This window comes from Gossypium hirsutum, chromosome D01 (genome assembly GCF_007990345.1).
Source record: "Gossypium hirsutum isolate 1008001.06 chromosome D01, Gossypium_hirsutum_v2.1, whole genome shotgun sequence".
Lineage (NCBI taxonomy): Eukaryota > Viridiplantae > Streptophyta > Magnoliopsida > Malvales > Malvaceae > Gossypium > Gossypium hirsutum.
Window position 1 is genome coordinate 14,385,105 of NC_053437.1, and position 19,430 is coordinate 14,404,534.

General features: G+C 31.3%; 2 protein-coding genes across 3 annotated transcripts; both read right to left on the reverse strand.

Annotated features, from left to right (window-relative positions):
* Positions 1 to 563: 563 nt before the first annotated feature.
* Positions 564 to 2,904, reverse strand: LOC107921324 (heavy metal-associated isoprenylated plant protein 41). The gene is made up of 3 exons (XM_016851199.2): positions 2,652 to 2,904; positions 2,256 to 2,454; positions 564 to 1,583 (listed from the first exon to the last, which is right to left on the reverse strand). The coding sequence occupies exons 1-3, from the start codon at positions 2,848 to 2,850 to the stop codon at positions 743 to 745; spliced, it is 1,239 nt and encodes a 412-aa protein (XP_016706688.1). The 5' UTR covers positions 2,851 to 2,904; the 3' UTR covers positions 564 to 742.
* Positions 2,905 to 13,644: 10,740 nt separating this feature from the next.
* LOC107922153 (uncharacterized) lies at positions 13,645 to 18,194 on the reverse strand. 2 transcript variants are annotated; one of them, XM_016852032.2, is made up of 7 exons: positions 18,029 to 18,194; positions 15,315 to 15,422; positions 15,092 to 15,147; positions 14,814 to 14,940; positions 14,618 to 14,724; positions 14,040 to 14,106; positions 13,645 to 13,939 (listed from the first exon to the last, which is right to left on the reverse strand). In XM_016852032.2, exons 2-7 carry the CDS (start codon positions 15,394 to 15,396, stop codon positions 13,860 to 13,862), a joined length of 519 nt encoding a protein of 172 aa, XP_016707521.1. In that variant the 5' UTR covers positions 15,397 to 15,422; positions 18,029 to 18,194; the 3' UTR covers positions 13,645 to 13,859. The 2 variants fall into 2 exon arrangements, with proteins under 2 accessions (XP_016707521.1, XP_016707520.1); XM_016852031.2 differs by lacking the exon at positions 18,029 to 18,194 and adding an exon at positions 16,580 to 17,148.
* Between the last annotated feature and the right edge of the window lie 1,236 nt (positions 18,195 to 19,430).

Genomic DNA, 19,430 nt, shown 5'->3' on the forward strand with positions numbered 1-19,430 from the left:
GAATTTTTATATTTAGGATCAAATTGATAGAATGTGTAAACATTAGCTGGCTAATTTTGTTACTAAACCAATAAAAAAAATTCACATCAATTCACAGTAGCTAAAATATTTAATTTCAAAAATTTTAGTGATTAAATTAAAAAAATTAATAGTTAGGTGATTATGATAGAACGAAAGATATGGTTGGGTGATTATTTTTATGGTTTACCCATAAAAAATAATTTTTCATCATTATTTAATAAATAAAATTTAAAGGATGAACTAATTTTCAAGTTTCTAAATATATATGAACAAGTATGCTATTTTTTTAATAAAAAAGACCAAAATACAATTCACCCTTAAATACAGGAGTTTGGCAGTACTTTTACTCTGCCAAGAATGTATCCACTTATCATTTGAGGAGAGTATTCATGTAAGCATACAACTTGTTTAGATGTAGTCAATAATCATATGAATTTAGAATTAGTTAGGCACTAAACATCAAGTAAAGCAAAGCATGCAACTTGTTTAGATGTAGTCAATAATCATATGAATTTAGAATTAGTTGGGCACTAAACATCAAGTAAAGCAAAGCAACCAAAGATACCCGTACTTAAGCATTACATTGTATGTTCCATAGACAAAAGAAAACTAGTTTCAGAGGAAGGTTAAGCATTTCTGACTTTACATGGTCAGCATCACAAGTTGTATGTACTCGTCATTTTATGCTGATGCACACAAAAAAGCAGAAGACTCCATGCATTTACAAACGGAGAACATCCCGAGTATTAGGTACTTTCAGCTGGTAGGTTGGACATGCAAGCGCCCTGTGAAGATGAGGCCTCGAATTGCTAATACGGGCAAGTTCATGCTCATGCTCATGCATGTAGTACAAGTTACCATTCAAGGCTCCTGGCATCTCTACCATTTGTCTGTCAACACTATGCCTCGCTGGCTTGTGCTCATGCATGTAATACGAGTTACCATTCAAGGTTCTTGGCACCTCTACCAATTGTCTGTCAAGACCATGCCTCAAGCTTCCTAGATCATCATATCTTGCATCAAAATCAGACCTCAGGCAATTCGCTTGACATGTTTGGACCAAACCATTAAAGTTTCTATCGAAGACCCCAGAGTATTGATTCTGGTTAGGGATGACAGGATGCAGTTTAACACGCAGTGGGATGCGATTCACAGTATGATTCCTTCGATGATAGTTGAAATCAGAAGTTGAACGCAGCTGCATTGGCATTGAAATGGTTTGAAAATGCTGAGATTTGTTACACATTGAACCCCATCTTTTGGTTGCTTTAGACGCCTTCTTAGCTCTAGGGAAAAAGCCAAATTTGAAGGTGCTGCTCTTGCCAAGAGGAAAGGGTTCATCACATCTTGAACCATTCCCTCTCTTGTTGTGATAACCTGGGTAATCTTCTACAATGAAATCTACACACTGAATCAATGCCAGAAAGCACCCAGAAGCTAATTTCTTAAGATTCCATAGGGAAAACGGAGCATTGGTCTTGTGGTTTACATGAATTTCACCATTAGCTCGAAGCATGCCCCTTGCACTCCTAAAGAAACCTTGTACAAGGTTCCTATGCATCCTGTTTTAGTACAACAATATTGTGAAAAACAGAGTGTGGATTGTGGAAGCCAAAGGGACAACTAAATACTTACATATGATCTCTTGATACTTGAATACAAGCATCAATATCACATCTCAGATTTGGAATATACAGTAAGTATGAACTTCCTGTCATTTTATGACAACATTCATGGTTTAACTCCCTCCAAATGGAAAAGGAATAAAATGTTTGATCCTCCTAATTCCTAGGACGAAGTGCAGTAAAGACACTTATTTAATCACATCACGGATGAAAAGCGAAAATGACACATAGAAATATTAGTACACTACCATTATGTCGCTCAGACGCTTCATTTTATTCTTCAAGCAATCGTGTCAGACACTTGAACCTGACACATTTCTAGACATAGGTATAAAGATATGACCCTTCAAGGACCCTCTATGTAGAGAATCGTAAGACCAACATATTCAACACTCAAATAACGGCAGAAATTCATGTAAATTTGCTCTATCCATTTATGTATCTTTAAAAACTTGGGTATAACTAAAAAGGATAGCAAAGACATTAATGATACGAAAATATTAGAAGATGCCATGCATGAAAATAAATATCCTGGACACTAAATACACATCTAGAAACATGAGAAAGCAATCCCAGAATCATATATGAAATTGCAAAGAGGAAATTTACCGAATCATATGGGGATTATCTTCCTTTCCATGAAAGCCAGCATGTGGAAAATTGAAGATGATTCGATCAAACTTTCGGTTGGCTAAGTCAGTATGATGCTTCATTTTGGTTGCATCCACTTCATGTAGTAAGCATGCCCCTAGCTTCTCAAGATTTTCCAAATTTGAAATTGCATTCTTGTATTTCTTCACCAAAATATCTATTTAACCAAAATATCAGTAAAATCAAAAAAATTTCTTAACAACTAAATTAAAAGAAAAATGTCAAACCCTTTCTTGATTCTTCATAAAGAGGAACAAAACCGCACACCATTATGGAAAAAAGAAAGAAAGAAACTTTGGTGTAAATATCTAAAGCAATAAAACACTTTATAAAGAAAAGGGTGTGTTTGATTACCATAGGAGTCTAAGGAAGAAGCACAAATGTTAGAGGCAGAGGCAAAAGCATTGGCCAAACTCAAAGAAAAAGAGAAATCCCCTTCACCAACTAACAGTATTTGATGGTTGGATGAACAGTGAGAGACCCTTTTTTCTTCTTCATCTGATTCTCCATTTTCAGCACTGAGCATTAGCTTTCTGAGGCCTCTCATTGTCATCGGACTTGAAAGGACACAAGTATACTCTGTAACTTACCCTGCAAGTTGGTTTCCTTGTTTTGAACCTTATAATAATAATAATAATAATAATAATAATAAAACAAGTTTCATTTTAACACAGATAAATATTTTTTTTGTTAAATTTATTCAATTAAAATTTTGAATTTTTTTTTAAATAAACTCGCTTAGTAATAATGATCTTTAAAAAGGTTAAAGTACCTTAGAACTCCCTGTATTATGGGAATTGGATCAAATCAATCCTATTATTTAATAGTTCAATTTAGTCTTTATATTATTAAAAAGAATCAAATAAGTCTAAATTGTAACAGAGCTAACTTTTGTTCTATAAAAAAATATCTTGAATTTTTTTCAGTTGTAGTTCAATTCCAAACAAAAAATTGCATTTATAGAACTATAAAAACTTTAAAAATAATAACTCTACTAAATAGTAAATGACATTGTTTAAAAAATAAATGTTAATTCAATTCCAATTTGGCTTTATTTGATTCTTTTTAATAATACACGGTCTAAATTGATCCATTTAATGGTAGAGTGACTAATTTGATCAGGTCCCTATAATAAAGGGACCTCTCAAGTACATGCACCCTTGAAAAATGATGTTGTAATGAATTTGAATCTAATAAAAAAATTTTAACAGTCTTAATAACTGGACTTACATTTATAAATCTAATAAAAAGATTAAATTCTTTGAAATAAAAGTAAAGGATTAAATTCCAAATGTACGAAGAATACAAGGACTTAAAAGTATATTTTAATTATTTTTTAATGTTGAATTGCAGACTAGTTCCAACCGTTTGCTTTAAAATTTAACGTTTAATGAATATATTGATACTTTTATAAGGTTAAAACATGTCACAAGGATTTGTATTCTTCGTAAAAATTAAAATTTAGTCTCTGTACTTTTATTTCCAGTACTTTAGTTCTTTTACTTTTCAAATTTCAAAATTTAGGTTTAATTGGTAACAATATTAAATTTTTTCTGTTAAATTTGTTGGTCTGCCATTTTGAAATTAATTCTCACTTAAGGTCATGTAACTAAAAATAATAATTTTTTAATAAATTTGAATTCAACAAAATAATTTTAATAGTGTTATCAGTTAGACCTGAATTTTGAAATCTAAAAAATAAATGGGCTAAATTCCTAAAAAAATAAAAGTACAGTGACTAAACTAGAAATTTACGAAGAGTATAAGGAGTCATGGTATATTTTGACTTTTTATAATAGATGAACTATGTAACAGCCTAGTTTTAGCTAAATCGAAGCAGTGGTTTCGGAACTACAAATATGAGATCGTAAATTTATTTTAATATTATTTTTGGTGTTTACAGCCTGTTATTTGATATGTGAGAAAATTTCGTGATTTAATTTTACCAATTGGTTAGTTAATTTGATAAAAGGACTTAATCGCGTAAAATACAAAAGTTGCATACTATTTGTTAAAGTGCTCAATTGCTATGATTAATTAAATGTGAGGTCCTTATTGTGCGATTAGACCATAGTTAGTGGATAATGACATAAATGGTCATCGATTATATGATTTTCTAATAATTTCATTAATGGCATTATTGTACATTAGTAAATAAAGATAAATTAAATAAAACAATAAATAGTTATCATCTTTCTTCACCATCTTCAACCGATTTTGGGTAAGGGAGAACACCATTTAAGCTATCAAGGTTCGGCCATGGTATCCTTGGGTGCATGGTGAGTATTTTTGTTCCATTTTTAATGATTTTTATGTTTTTGGAGTCGTTGCAACTAGCACTAGCTAACCCGTGTCTTCGATTTCAAAACTGTTAAAGATTTTGATAGTTTCCATTGATGAGCTTATGTGTTCTTTAATTTTTAATGGTCAAATATGAATATTTGATGTTAGATTTTCATATTTTATAAAGTGATTTTTGATGAAAATGTCAAATAGGGATTAAATTGAGAAATGTGTAAATTGAGTGGTTAAAATGTGAAATAAATGCAAGTTTTGGGCTGCTAGGGACCTTTAATAAATTCGGCTAAGCATGGGTGTATTGAAATTTTGTGTAATTTGTGATTTTGTGAAATAGGGACTAAATTGTAAAAATATGAAATGTCAGGGGCTAAAGTGAAAAATTACCATTTATGTGTTTTTGGATGAAATTGAATGAATATGTCTTTAAATAAGTTAAATTTGAATTTATTTAGATCAAGAAAGTAAGAAATCGGATTTGGATCGAGGAAAATCGAAAGTTGTCGAATAGTCATTCCGATCCGTTCGTTTCCAAATTATGTAAGTTCATAAGCAAATAAATGTTTTTGACTTTAAATGTAAATGTTATATACATGGCCGAATTTGATTAATTATAGATATATATATTGTCGAATTTGATTGTTTTATACATTGCCGAATTAATTCGTATATAATTATACATTGCTGAAATTTATTTGTATATGGTTATACATTATCGAAATTGATTTGTATATGAAGATAAGTTGCCGAACTGATTCGTATATAATTATACATTGCTGAAACTTATTTGTATATGGTTATACATTATCGAAATTGATTTGCATATGAAGATAAGTTGCCAAATTGATTTGTATATGATTATACTTTGCTGAAATTAATTTGTATATGGTTACACATTGTTGAAATTGAATTGTATATGGATATAAGTTGCCGAATTAATTCGTATATTGCTGAAATTTATTTGTATATGGTTATACATTATCGAAATTGATTTGTCTATGAAGATAAGTTGCCAAATTGATTCGTATATGATTATACTTTGATGAAATTAATTTGTATATGGTATACATTATTGAAATTGAATTGTATATGGATATAAGTTGCTGAATTAATTCGTATATGATTATACATTGCCGAACTTGATTTATATATGGTTATACATTGCCAAATTAATTCGTATATGATTATACATTGCTGAACTTTATTCATATATGGTTATACATTGCCAAATTGATTTGTATATGATTATACATTGTCGAATTTGATTCGTATATGAATATATATATGGTTGAATTGATTTGAGCATTGGATGACTGGTTTCGTGTATGAAATGATTTAATTACGAAGTCGATAGCTCTAAATGAACCTTAGAAAATGTATTTGATATTGATGACATGATATTATGACTTCGGAGGTGTGATTTCGTGTAAGACTATGTCTGGGACCTTGGCATCGAAGTAAAAAAACGTGTAAGACCATGTCTGGGACAGTGACATCGATATGCGTTAACATGTAAGACCATATCCGGGATATGGCTTTATACGAGCTTTATATGATTTATGTGTGCTCTTAACAAATCCGAATGTGAATTTCAGTTGAATGGTTCAGGTATGTGTGAAGTTATATGTTTATGAAATATAAAGGTAAGTTTAGTACTTAATGTAATAATATGAATTTATATGAGTTAGTTATATGTTTATGAATTTATTTGAGTTGAATTGAATTATAAATATCATTGAAATGATTTATTTGCTTATGGCTTACTAAGTTTCCAAAGCTTACTTTGTGCATTCTTCCACTGTTTTATAGATTATCGAAGCTAGCTCGTCATCACACTATCGATCATCTTGTTAGTACTTTTGAAGCTTTGTATATATGGTATATGGCATGTATAGGCTAGTGAACTTTTGGTATATTTTGAATTATAATTCTAGCCATGTGAGTTGGCTTGGAAATGGTATATATGATAGAGTTGTGTTTAGGATTATGTTATGAGATGAATCATGGTAATTGAAGTGTATATATATTAGCTATGTGTTTAGCATGCTTATTATGATAGGTGAAGTTTTTTATGATTAAATGATGACAAAGAATGAATATGTTTTATGATTGATTGGTTGGTTATTTAGGTACGGTTCTAATTGGTAAATAATGACTATGTGATTCAATTTTACGAATTTGACTAGTAGGAATAAGAGGATGGTTATTAGTTGAGCTCGAAAAAAAAATTGTAAAAGAGATTATATTACTTTGTACTTGAATTGTAATGAATGACTGTTCTGAACCGTGTTTTGATTAGTAATACCTCGTAACCTTAATTCGGCGACGGATTCAGGTTAGGGGGTGTTACAAACTATTTGACCTATAGAGAAAACATTGTATGAAACAATAATGCCACATCACTCGAAACCCTTTTCCAATAGTTCAATGTCATATCAATATTTTCATCCTAAATTTCAGCATTTTCATCTTGAAAAAAATCAAATCCAAAGTAAAACATTGAAATTCAGAATGAAATTGATGACGTGGCATAAAACTATTAGAAAATGGATAATCTATGTTTCATACAATCCTTTCTCGTTGCAATAAAAAGATTAAATTATCTCAAATAATATAACTTATTTTAATTATAGAAAGACATTTTTATAATTTCCTGACCCAGTTGAAGATGATACCAACTCAATAAAACACTTAATAAATAGTATAAATATTATTAAATTTAATTATGATAATCGAGTTTTAATTCAAATGTAAAATAAAGCATTTAAATGTAAAAAAGTATAAAAAAATAATATTAATGTACCAAAATAATATTAAATATTACAGTATAAAGATTAAAAATAAACTAAAATATACAAAGATAAAAATGATCTTTTATAAATTAAAACTATTTTTCCTTTTAGTTTCTTTAAATTGGGGGTAGACGAGGATAATAATAATAATAATAATAATAATAATAATGATAATAATAATAATAATAATAAAGCGGGTGGTTTTTTACTCTTCGACCTTTACCTTTACCTTTCGCTTTAAATATAATTTTATTAAGAATTTTTGTCCCTCTCCTCCAATTAGTTTTTCCTAATCTCGTTTCGATTCACCTTGAAATTTTAAATATTAATTTATAATATATTCATTTTGATAAAATTAAATTTGATATATATACACAAAATTAAAATAAATTATAAAAAATATTTATAAAATTAAAATATGTCATAAATTCTTATAATATTAAGAAACTATAATTTAAAGATAAAAATAGTTATAAAATATGCCATAAGCCCTTGTACTCTTCATAAATTTAAAATTTAATCCCTCTTCTTTTATTTCTAGAAATTTAACTCCACTTTTCAGATTTCAAAATTATTTATATGTTGTGCTTCTTTGTGGTCATTGTGGATTGTTCGTAATGAGGTTGTTTTTAACAATAAATGCATCACTATGGATGAGGTGGCTCAAGCATTTAAGGAAAGTTATCAGAAAAAAAGGAAAGACCTAAATCATGATGAACTCTTCTTCTTATCCAACTTCCCAACTTCATATCTTCTATTCCATAACTTTGACATGCATAGTGTTATGGTCCATGAAAATAACATCCACATATGACAAATAGAGTAGGCAAAATGTTGTAGGAAATTGTAGGAATAATAACCTTTGCTTTCATTTAAAACAATTCAAAAGATTATGCTTAGTTTGCTTAATTCATAAATCAATGGAAATCAAATCAACCCTAACAATTTCACTGTTATAAATGCTTTCTGGGTGTTGGAAATGAAGTTTTAAGGCAATGAACAAAACAACAATTTTTGCCTTTACCACTGATGTAGGTATTTGTGACAGCTATATTTATACAAGCTATGAAGCTCCCTTAGGGACAGACATGTTAGCAATGAGATGAACAGTGTAGCCAATGATAAATAGATGAAACACCAATTACCTTACTAGATGAATCGATTCCCATGCGCACAACTCCACCTTCAACCAAACTGTATGTGGAGAACCATTCTCTATTGAGACACATGTGGAAAGAACATCTCGAATCTAGGATCCACTCGGACATGAGCTTGGAGTTATCGCTCGTTGACACTAACAAGAAATTATCACCGCTTTCCTCAACCAAATTAGTACCAGCTACATCTTCCTCGTTACTCTCAACAACTCTTTTATTTCGCAATTTATAACAATCTGCTTTGACGTGACCTAACTTTTTACAATAGCAACACCTTTTGTCTCGTTTCTTTGATGCTACCAAAACGGAAGCTTGCCTATCTGCCTTGCTATCCAAACTAAACTCATTTTTAAGTTTGTCCCTACTCAACAAATGACCCTTCACATCTTCGAACGAGAGTTTGTCTCTGCCATAAATTAGGGTCTCCCTGAAAGGCTTGTATGAATGGGGTAAAGAGCACAATAATAGCATAGTCTGATCTTCATCATCAATACAAACCTCAACGTTCTTTAAATCATTTAAAAGAGTAATGAATTGACTGATGTGATATCTAAGAAGCTCACTTTCATTCATGCGAAATGTAAATAGATGTTATTTCAACACTAAACGGTTAGCTAGAGACTTAGTCGCATAAAGAGTTTCTAACCTTTTCCACAAGGCAGATGAGGTCTTCTCCTTCAATACCTCTTGCAATACTGTATTTGCGAGGCACAACTGGATTGCAGACAATGCCTTTTCATCAAACTCTTCCCATTCTGTTTAATTTGGATTCTCAGGCTTTTTCCCGGTAACAACCTTTTTCAAGCTGGTTTGAACTAGAATTGTCATCTGTAATCACTGTATTTTGTCCGATTCAAATTTCGTGTTTTTTTAAATTATGGGTTTGGGATTGTACGGGCCCAATGATCGGGCCCATTGTGTTTGGATAATTGGGCTTGTTTAGGCTTTAGCCATTAGTGTTTTGTCTTTATTTTTATATTTTATTAATTTTAAATAATAATATCAAAATAAAAAATTACAAAATTTAAAATTACATTTTAACCCCTTAACTTTCTTAAAATTATATTTTGACCCTTAAATTTTCCTAAAATTACATATTAACCCCTTAATTTTCCTAAAATTACCTTTTAACCTTAAATTTTCATAAAATTACATTTTGTCCCCAAAATTTTTGCATCATTTACAATCCAGTCCTTCTAGCACAAGGGCGCGATTTGCGCACCTACGCTCTACGATTTCCGGCGGTCGGTATGGGTGGTGGCCCCCCTCCTCAGGTTCTACCTGCAAGGAGAGAAAATCAGCAATAAAACACCAAGAAGTAACCAAAAAAGGAGCCAATCAACAAAAAAAAAGAACAAAAAAGCAAACAAAATCAAAGGAAAAAAACAACAAAAACAGTAGCAAAAAAAAACACGCTGCCCCACCGCCGTACCCACCGCTGCCCTTTACCACTCAGCCGTCACACCATTATCGCCAAACACAAGCAAGCCAAAGGAAAAAAAATCAAAAGAGTGCAAGAAAAAAATCAAAAAAATAGCACGGTCGTGCCCACCGCCGCCCTTTACCACCGCGACCGCTGTTGCACCACTGAGAGCAAGAATCGGCGGCGAAAAAAATGGCCTAGGGTTTGAAAAGAGGAAAAGGAAAAGAAAGGAAGAAGAGGAAAAAGAAAAAAATAAAGAGCAGTCGGGTCGACCCGACCTGACCCGACTCAGATCTGACCCGACCCACAATCCGTTCCAACCCAGCGCCCAACTCAACATCCAGCAGGCCCAACGCCGAGCAAACAGCAAGCCCATTTTCAGCAAGCCCATATATGACCCAAAAAAAAGAAAAAAAATAAAAGGTAGCAGGCCTAACCCAGCAAAGGCCCAATAGCAAGCAGCCCAGCAGAGGTCTGACCTAGCACCTAGCAGGCCCACTCCAGTCTAGGCCCAGCAGCGCCTAGCAGGCCAACCTAGCAGTAGCAGCAGGCCTAACATCGCCCAGCCCAGTAGCAAGCAGGCCAGCAGCAGCCAGCCTAGCCCAGCAGTAGAAAAAAAAGAAAAGAAAAAAGGGAAAAAAAAGAGCCCGAGTCGTGTAGCCCATTCGATCAAGCCCGTAACCTTGGGTTTTCAGTAAATTCTTGATTTATTTATTTATTTATTTAGTCCCTGTATTTAAATATTATCCCATTTTAATTAAATTAGTATTTTTAAATAGCTTTTTTTTGAAATATTTTATTTTACAATTTTTTTATTTTTTTATTTTAAATAATTTTTTTAATATTAGTTAACGAACCGATTTAGCATTAAATCATTGATTTCGCTGCTATGTTGGGTGGATGTCATTGATTTTTTGTTAAATACGGCATGACCTAAAAATCAAGAAATTCAAAAATCCCTGCATTTTAAAATAAAATGTTTATTTTTGTGATTATTTGTAAATTATCGGCATTTCATTTTTAAAATATATATAATTCAATAATATGTAATTTATCAAAATTCTCATTTTTTTAGAAAATCGGATCATGATTAAATATTAAATTGAACTCGTATTTTTAAAAATTAAGACAACGCGCGCTTAACGAGATATCAATTTTGGGTGTCACGAGGGTGCTAATACCTTCCTCGTGCGTAATTGACTCCCGAACCCTAATTTTCTCTGGATTTTGTGGACCTAAAATTGACTCTTTTTTTAGAAAATTTTAAAAATAATTTTTTCTTTTAAAAAGATAATTTAGTAGGTGTCCGATCACACCTAGAAAAAGGATCGGTGGCGACTCCTCTTTTTTTTAAAAAAAATTGAGACTCTGTTTTCAAATTTTCAATAATCGCCTCGACTAGCGCCCGTGCAAATTTTTAGGTCGCTACAGCTGGCGACTCAACTAGGGATATTAATTTTGAGAGTCGAGTCTGATGTTAATCGCGTGTTGTCAAAATTTTTAGAATTCCTTGTTCAAATTAACATTTAATCGTGATCTTTGAATTTTTTTTTTTGAAAAGTCATGCATCTACATCATGTTGTAAATATTTTTCTAACTCATTTTATCCTTTTGCTTTTCAGCTCTAAATTTTACTGTTTTAGTTTTTTTTAGTAAAAATAAAAAAGGTTTGTGAGTTTCTCCCCACACACCGTGCAATTGCATTCTTTCATAAAATGAGCTCTCTACCCGAGCTTCGTCCGTTTAAGTGGAAGTAAACGCTACGCCTTCGTGAGTTAACTTGTCCCTCCGCACAGCCTAGTGAAATACTTCCGGGTTACATATGACTTATGATTTCGTGAGTTAACTTGTCCCTCCGCATAGGCATAAGTAAATGTAATAAAAAGATTAAATTCTTTGAAATAAAAGTAAAATGATTAAATTTTAAATGTACGAAGAATACAGGGACTTAAAAGTATATTTTAATTGTTTTTTAATGTTGAATTGCAGACTAGTTCTAACCGTTTGCTTTAAGATTTAACGTATAATGAATATATTGATACTTTTATAAGGTTAAAACATGTGACAAGGATTTGTATTCTTCGTAAAAATTAAAATTTAGTCTTTGTACTTTTATTTCTAGTACTTTAGTTCTTTTACATTTCAGATTTCAAAATTTAGGTTTAATTGGTAACAATATTAAATTTTTTCTGTTAAATTTGTTGGTCTGCCATTTTAAAATTAATTCTCACTTGATGGTCATGTAACTAAAAAAAATAAATTTGAATTTAACAAAATAATTTTAATAGTGTTATCAATTGGACCTTAATTTTGAAATCTAAAAAACAAATGGGATAAATTCCTAAAAAAATAAAAGTACAGTGACTAAAATAGAAATTTACGAAGAGTATAAGGAGTCATGGTATATTTTGACTTTTTATAATGGATGAACTATTTGACCTCTAAAGAAAGGATTGTATGAAACAATAACACCACATCATCTGAAACCCTTTTCTAATAGTTCAATGTCATATCAATATTTTCATCCTAAATTTCAGCATTTTCATCTTGAAAAAAATCAAATCCAAAGTAAAATATTGAAATTCAAAATGAAATTGCTGACGTGGCATAAAACTATTAGAAAATGGATAATCTATGTTTCATACGATCCTTTCTAGTTGCAATAAAAAGATTAAATTATCTCAAATAATATAACTTACTTTAATTACAGAAAGACATTTCCATAATTTCCTTAATTGAGTTGGTGACCCAGTTGAGGGTGATACCAATTCAATAAAACACTTAATAAATAGTATAAATATTATTAAATTTAATTATGATAATCGAGTTTTAATTCAAATGTAAAGTAATGCATTTAAATGTAAAAAAGTATAAAAAAATAATATTAATGTACCAAAATAATATTAAATATTATTAAAAATAAACTAAAATATACAAAGATAAAAATTATCTTTTACAAATTAAAACTATTTTTCCTTTTAGTTTCTTTAAATTGAGGGTAGACGAGGATAATAATAATAATAATAATAATAATAATAATAATAATAATAATAATAATAAAGCGGATGGTTTTTTACTCCTCGACCTTCACCTTTACCTTTCACTTTAAATCTGATTTTATTAAGAATTTTTGACCCTCTCCTCCAATTAGTTTTTCCCAATCTCTTTTCGATTCACCTTGAAATTTTAAATATTAATTTATAATATATTCATTTTGATAAAATCAAATTAGATATATATACATAAAATTAAAATATGTCATAAATTCTTATAATATTAAGAAACTATAATTTAAAGATAAAAATAGTTATAAAATATGCCATAAGCCCTTGTACTCTTCATAAATTTAAAATTTAATCCCTCTTCTTTTATTTCTAGAAATTTAACTTCACTCTTCAGATTTCAAAATTATTTATATGTGGTGCTTCTTCTTTGTGGTCACTGTGGATTGTTCGTAATGAGGTTGTTTTTAACAATAAATGCATCACTATGAATGAGGTCTTTCGAAAAATTATCAGAAAAAAGGGAAAGACCTAAATCATGATGAACTCTTCTTCCCATCCAACTTCCCAACTTCATATCTTCTATTCCATAACTTTGACATGCATAGCGTTATGGTCCATGAATCTAACATCCACATATGACAAATAGAATAGGCAAAATGTTGTAGGAAATTGTAGGAATAATAACCTTTGCTTTCATTTAAAACAATTCAAAAGATTATGCTTAGTTTGCTTAATTCATAAATCAATGGAAATCAAATCAACCCTAACAATTTCACTGTTATAAGTGCTTTCTGGGTGTTGGAAATGAATTTTAAGGCAATGAACAAAGCAGCAATTTTTGCCTTTACCACTGATGTAGGTATTTGTGACAGCTATATTTATACAAGCTATGAAGCTCTCTTAGGGACAGACATGTTAGCAATGAGATGAACTGTGTAGCCAATGATAAAAAGATGAAACACCAGTCCTGCAAAAAGTTTTTTTTTTTATAAAAAAAAATAACCATGATGTTTAGTATTATAAACTTTAAAAATATATATAAAATTACCAAAACAATCAAAACTTACCCACAACAGCAAGGGCCACCTCAGGAAGCTCCAAAATTGTTTCCCAGAAACTTGGGCTTTTGGCAGCCTTACCAAAACACACAAACAACCACAAGATCATAATAGGATTCATCTCTTAAAATATTAAAAAAGATATTGATCTTTTCTACTAAAAGTAATATTAATAGAGATAATTCTATGAATTCACCACAATAATCATTGCTAGAAAAAAAGAAACGTATGTTATATCATCTAAATATTTGCTGAATTCAACAATCATTCTATATTAGTAACCAAAAAGAAGCTTTTCAGAAGTTTGCATTTAATTCATTGTATGGTCAAAATTGCTTAACTAAAATCTACAATGAAAATGTTCCAGGAGCTTGGAATTGGATGAGGGACAAGATGTCTTTGAAGAGCTATTTTTATTTGTCGTTCAAGAATTTATTTCTTTCTTCACATTATTTCTTATAGTTTTGGTGATATTAATTTTCTGGAGATATAGAATAATGTGATAATCAATGCTAACAAAATAAATTTACTGCCAATTTTACCTTCTTTTTTTAAACAAAGAATGTGAAAGAAACTGAAGTCCTTACCATGAATCCTGAACACTTCCGAATGGCACAAAACATTAATAATGAGACAGCGATAGAAGATGCAACCATAAAAAATCTCAACATGTTCACTCGGCTGCGTTTCCGACCTTAAACAAACAACAAAGACCTAGCATTAAACAAAAGATATGCCAATCTCAGAAATAATTATACAGAAACATGGGAGTTAGCAAATTACCTAATTCTCCTATTTTCAATGAAATGATACCACAAGCAGTAGTTGAAATTTCAAGAACCCGGGAAGCCAAACCCTCTGATGCAGATTGAAATATTAGCAAAACTAGCCCCAACAAAAGTGTGATAGCCTGAAATAAAAGAATGCAATACAGGTAAATAAAAGGATAGACAAGTTGATATTCTAAAAGATAAGAAAATTAATGTTTCCATAACACTCAAGTCAACCCCAAAGTAAGGAAAGCAATAGTAGATTCTCTATGAAATGCAAGAGTAGCACACCTGAACTAAGAAAAACGAACGCAGAATAGACTTTGTACGAGCTACTTTTTGATATCCTACAGGTTAACATCAAATAAAGTAAACAATCGCCAATGGAAGAAATAAAGAAGCTAATAAAGTTGCTGAAATATAAGAAGAAGAAACAAAGGCTTTGATTCAAAAGATGGCAGATACAGTAATTTTTTATCTAAATGATCAGAATACTTGAGAGGTAAGAACATACGGGAATCAACAACCATCCGATATGAGAAATCGTAGCCATCTGTACCAGAAGGCCTCCCTGATGCCGACAATCTCTGCTGCATCTTTGCTACTTTGCCTTCTTAAACTCCTGTTTTAAGAAACAAGTCATCTGAACTGTCAGATAATTTCTTTTAAGAAATTAAACTGGGAGCATTGTTAGATAGATTAAGAATTCATCCTATCAAATGGAAACCATAATACAAGAAGCCCACACCCTCCACAAGTGGTTGCATTCATCTGCTGAATGATGAGATGGGCAAACCCGAGAACCAAACTAAGATTAACTAGTTGTTTCTTTCATTAATGAAATCTAAACAACCCACCAAGGAAATCTGTTCCCCTTGTCAATTTTTTTCTCTTTGTTCAGTTCCATTACTCTCATAAAAGAGAACCCTAATTTTCGCTATAATTCACTTTCTTTTTCAATAAGTCTACTCAATAACATAAGTAAGCTACAGAAAAAGTAGCATCCTAAAGAAACAATTCCTGGATCAAACAAATGACTAATTAAGGCATCAGTAATCAGATCTAAATGAGTAGAGAGAAGTAAAGCAATTAAAAAAACTTGCAAGCAGGGATCTTTTGAAATCCTAATGCACCAATAAAATCTAAAAGGGAAATGAATGAAGAGATGCCAGCAAGGAGAGGAGAGGACATGGAAAAGCAAAAGAAAAAAGATATTGAACTTTAAGGCAGCTCGTTTTTAATCATAATCTCAGTACATTGCATCATAATGCATTGAGAAAGTGGGTTTTTTAAGTGATTCCAGCCAATCAGTCATGGGTTTGCTGGTGCCTTCTCCAAATGGTTCATGAAAATCTTTATGTCACCTTTTCATCTTTCTTTTGTTCATATTGACTATCTGAAGGTGAAGCTCTCTTTACAGGTTTCTGATGCAAAATGAATAATCATCTTTATTTCAGAATTCGAAAAATATATTCCTCCTTTCGTTCATTTATTCCAAAGGCTCTTCAAAGAAATTCCAACCCTTTCAAAAATTTCGAAATGCAGCAATACCAATTACTATTAAAAATATATTTAACCCAATAAGCTCATAAAAGATTCCAATGGAGAATCCCAAAAAAAAAGTTGGAATTGGTTATTCCGTTGGAAACAGGGGTAAGCTTACATCTGAAAAAGGATGAAATATGAGTTGTTTAGGGTTTCCAAATCAATTTGAAGCAGGAAAACCATAGTGAGAGAAAGAAAATAATAGGAAAGAAAGAAGAAGACAGCAGAACTAACCCGAGGAGACGCCGCCGTCGAAGAGGAATATGCGTGGGTGATGGTATTTAAGTTGTAAAATGTTTGGGCTTGGAAGAGGAAGAAGACAATAGGAGCCTTAACGTTGAGTTCGTAAAACTACTTACGGGTTTAGATTGGGTAAAGTGATTTAACAGGGAAAACATTTTACTTTGAGACTTTATTTTACTGAAAACAATCACGCCTGAGAAATAGAAGTACCGTTTGCGAATGGGTTCGAGAATAATGGAACACCGTGCCACTTAGCGGGGGAATCAAGTACAAGAAATCCCGTAGAAACAAACCTAATAACCAAACTTTTTATTTGATTCTGATAGGTAAAAGTAAAGGTATGAAAGAAAAACAATTTCGAAAAACAAAATTTTATTCATAATTTAGTGATTAATGGTGTAATTTAATCTTATTGTTCTTCAAACCCATTACTGCATGGAAGCCAAGTGGACCTTTTCCTATGAAAAAAGAAGTAGCACTCTTAAGAGGGAATTGCCATCCATTCAGCTTGAAAGTCTAATGTAGGAGAGAGAGTTTGGATAAAAATACAGATAAAAAATCAAACATAAAATCATTACTTAATTGTTATATTTAAAGTTTCTAATGCTGTTTTGGTAAAAGGTTTTAGAAAACTCAAATCCGATTGGAAACACAATGCCATTTTTAAATTAGATTTGTAGTCAAACCTGTGCCAAAATCTAAAACAATATAATATCATAAGGAATGGCAACATGAGAGATGGAGATGAAGGTATAAAGTTGTTAAGATGTTCCTGAAAGAATCTAGATGGTGGGGGTATTTCTGTTTTGACATCTTCCATTTTTAGAATTTAAAGCTCAAGCTCTGCGCACTAGCCAATTAAGCAAAACAGAAATATTATCAGCATCAATCTCCACATTTCAGGGAGATAAAGAAAACGGTTGAACCTACTTCTCTAGCCAAAATGTTTGAGATTAATAAAATCTCAACAAAGATTATAAATGTCCAAGTATCAAAGTTCATTGCTTTTTTAATTAGAATAAACTATGAACATCATCATTTGGCATTCCTCAGAAGGAAGGATAGTCCAACATCAATGGCATACTTCACTGAACCAGAAAAAATCGGTTACTTCCATACTCAACCCTATTGTAATCTTCACCTCCATACAGTCATGAAATCACCTTTTTCCCCCTCATTCAAAGAAACCCAAATTTCCTTAGTGTCATTTTGTCAAACATTTCACATGCATAACCCGGGAACCCGCAAAAGTAGACAAACTTCGTTCGCCAAAACAACAAATATATTCAACAATAACTGCAGTGATTTGCTTAAAGCTCAGACCTTCAAATAAGGCAAGTAATTTTTATTTATATATAAAAAAAAGCATGAAACAAGAATTAAGAACTAAGACAGATTAAAAAAATCCTTTACAAAAGAGGCATAAGCAAAGGGACTTACCGGTCAGGAAAGATAGAGGTGATTGGAAAGAAGAGCGGTATGTTTTTCAGATGAGATAGGCAGAAAAAAATTACTTCTTGGGCAAGTTACGGTTTTTAACTTGTTTGTTTTAGGCACTATTGTCAAATTTGACGAAGCTTTCGTTTTAGATTTTGGCAAAGGCCCTGTCTTAATTTTAGAATATGTATGTTTTAAATTGAGTATTAATTAGGGTAAACTACAAAAATAGTCACTTTTGTTTACCTCAAATTACATTTTAGTCATTTATGTTTAAAATGTTACATTTTAGTCACTTATGTTTAAAATGTTACATTTTAGTCACTTATGTTATCGTTTTGTTACGAAGCGGTCACACTACTGTTAAAATTCGTTACCTCCCTAACGGAAGTCCTATGTGGCAGTCCAAATGGGTTTTAAATGCCAACTTGGATGTCTAGTTGTTAGGATGAAAATAGGTTTTTAATTAAATAAAATTCAATTTAGACTGTTATGTAGGACATCCAAGTTGACAATTAAAACCCATTTGGACTGCCACGTAGGACCGCCGTTAGGGAGGTAACGGAGCTTAACGATAGAGTGATCACTTCGTAACAAAACGATAACGTAAGTGACTAAAACGTAACATTTCAAACATAAGTGACTAAAATGTAGTCTGAGACAAACAAAAGTGACTATTTTTGTAGTTTACCCTTAATTATAACATTTGTTAAAGCCCTTGCAATTTTTTTGGACTAAATATAAAATTGGTATATGAACTTATTCGTTTCTCCTAGATTAGTATTTATGATTTTTGTTGTCCCTGATTATTTCTTAAACTCTTTTTTCATCAACTATATTGGTACTCAACCCTAACGCCATTACTTTTTTGTTGACATGGCAATGCTGGCCACTCGTGTCGCGCCATATGTCCTCCTCCTTATACTTTTTTTTCTTTTTCTTTTTCTTTTTCCCTCATTTTCTTCCCTTTTTCTTTTTTGCTACCTGGCTGCTACATTGTCTTTTTCATCTCCCATTTCTGAGCTTCAGAATTTCTGATTTTTTAAAGGATAATTTCTAAAAGTCTTTTCTGCTTCTTCTTCACAACGCTTTATCTCCATTTTTCTTTGTTTTGTTTTTAGTTTCACAAATAATGGTTATTAAGAATGAGATTGTTAATTCAATAGATTTGGGTGACAATGAAATTGGGAATATTAGTACTTGGAGCATTCCCAAAATGATTTATCTTGCAAAATCCATTTTTCGTTCCAACGATTTCACCATGGTAGAAAGGAAATTATTGGCGAGAAAGCAGAAATCAAAGTTGGAAATCGAATCATTAGAACAGGTAAAGGATTCATTTTCCTACAAATTCGAAGAAGAGGGATTGGAAAAAATGGGTTTTGCAAACAATTTGAGGAAATGC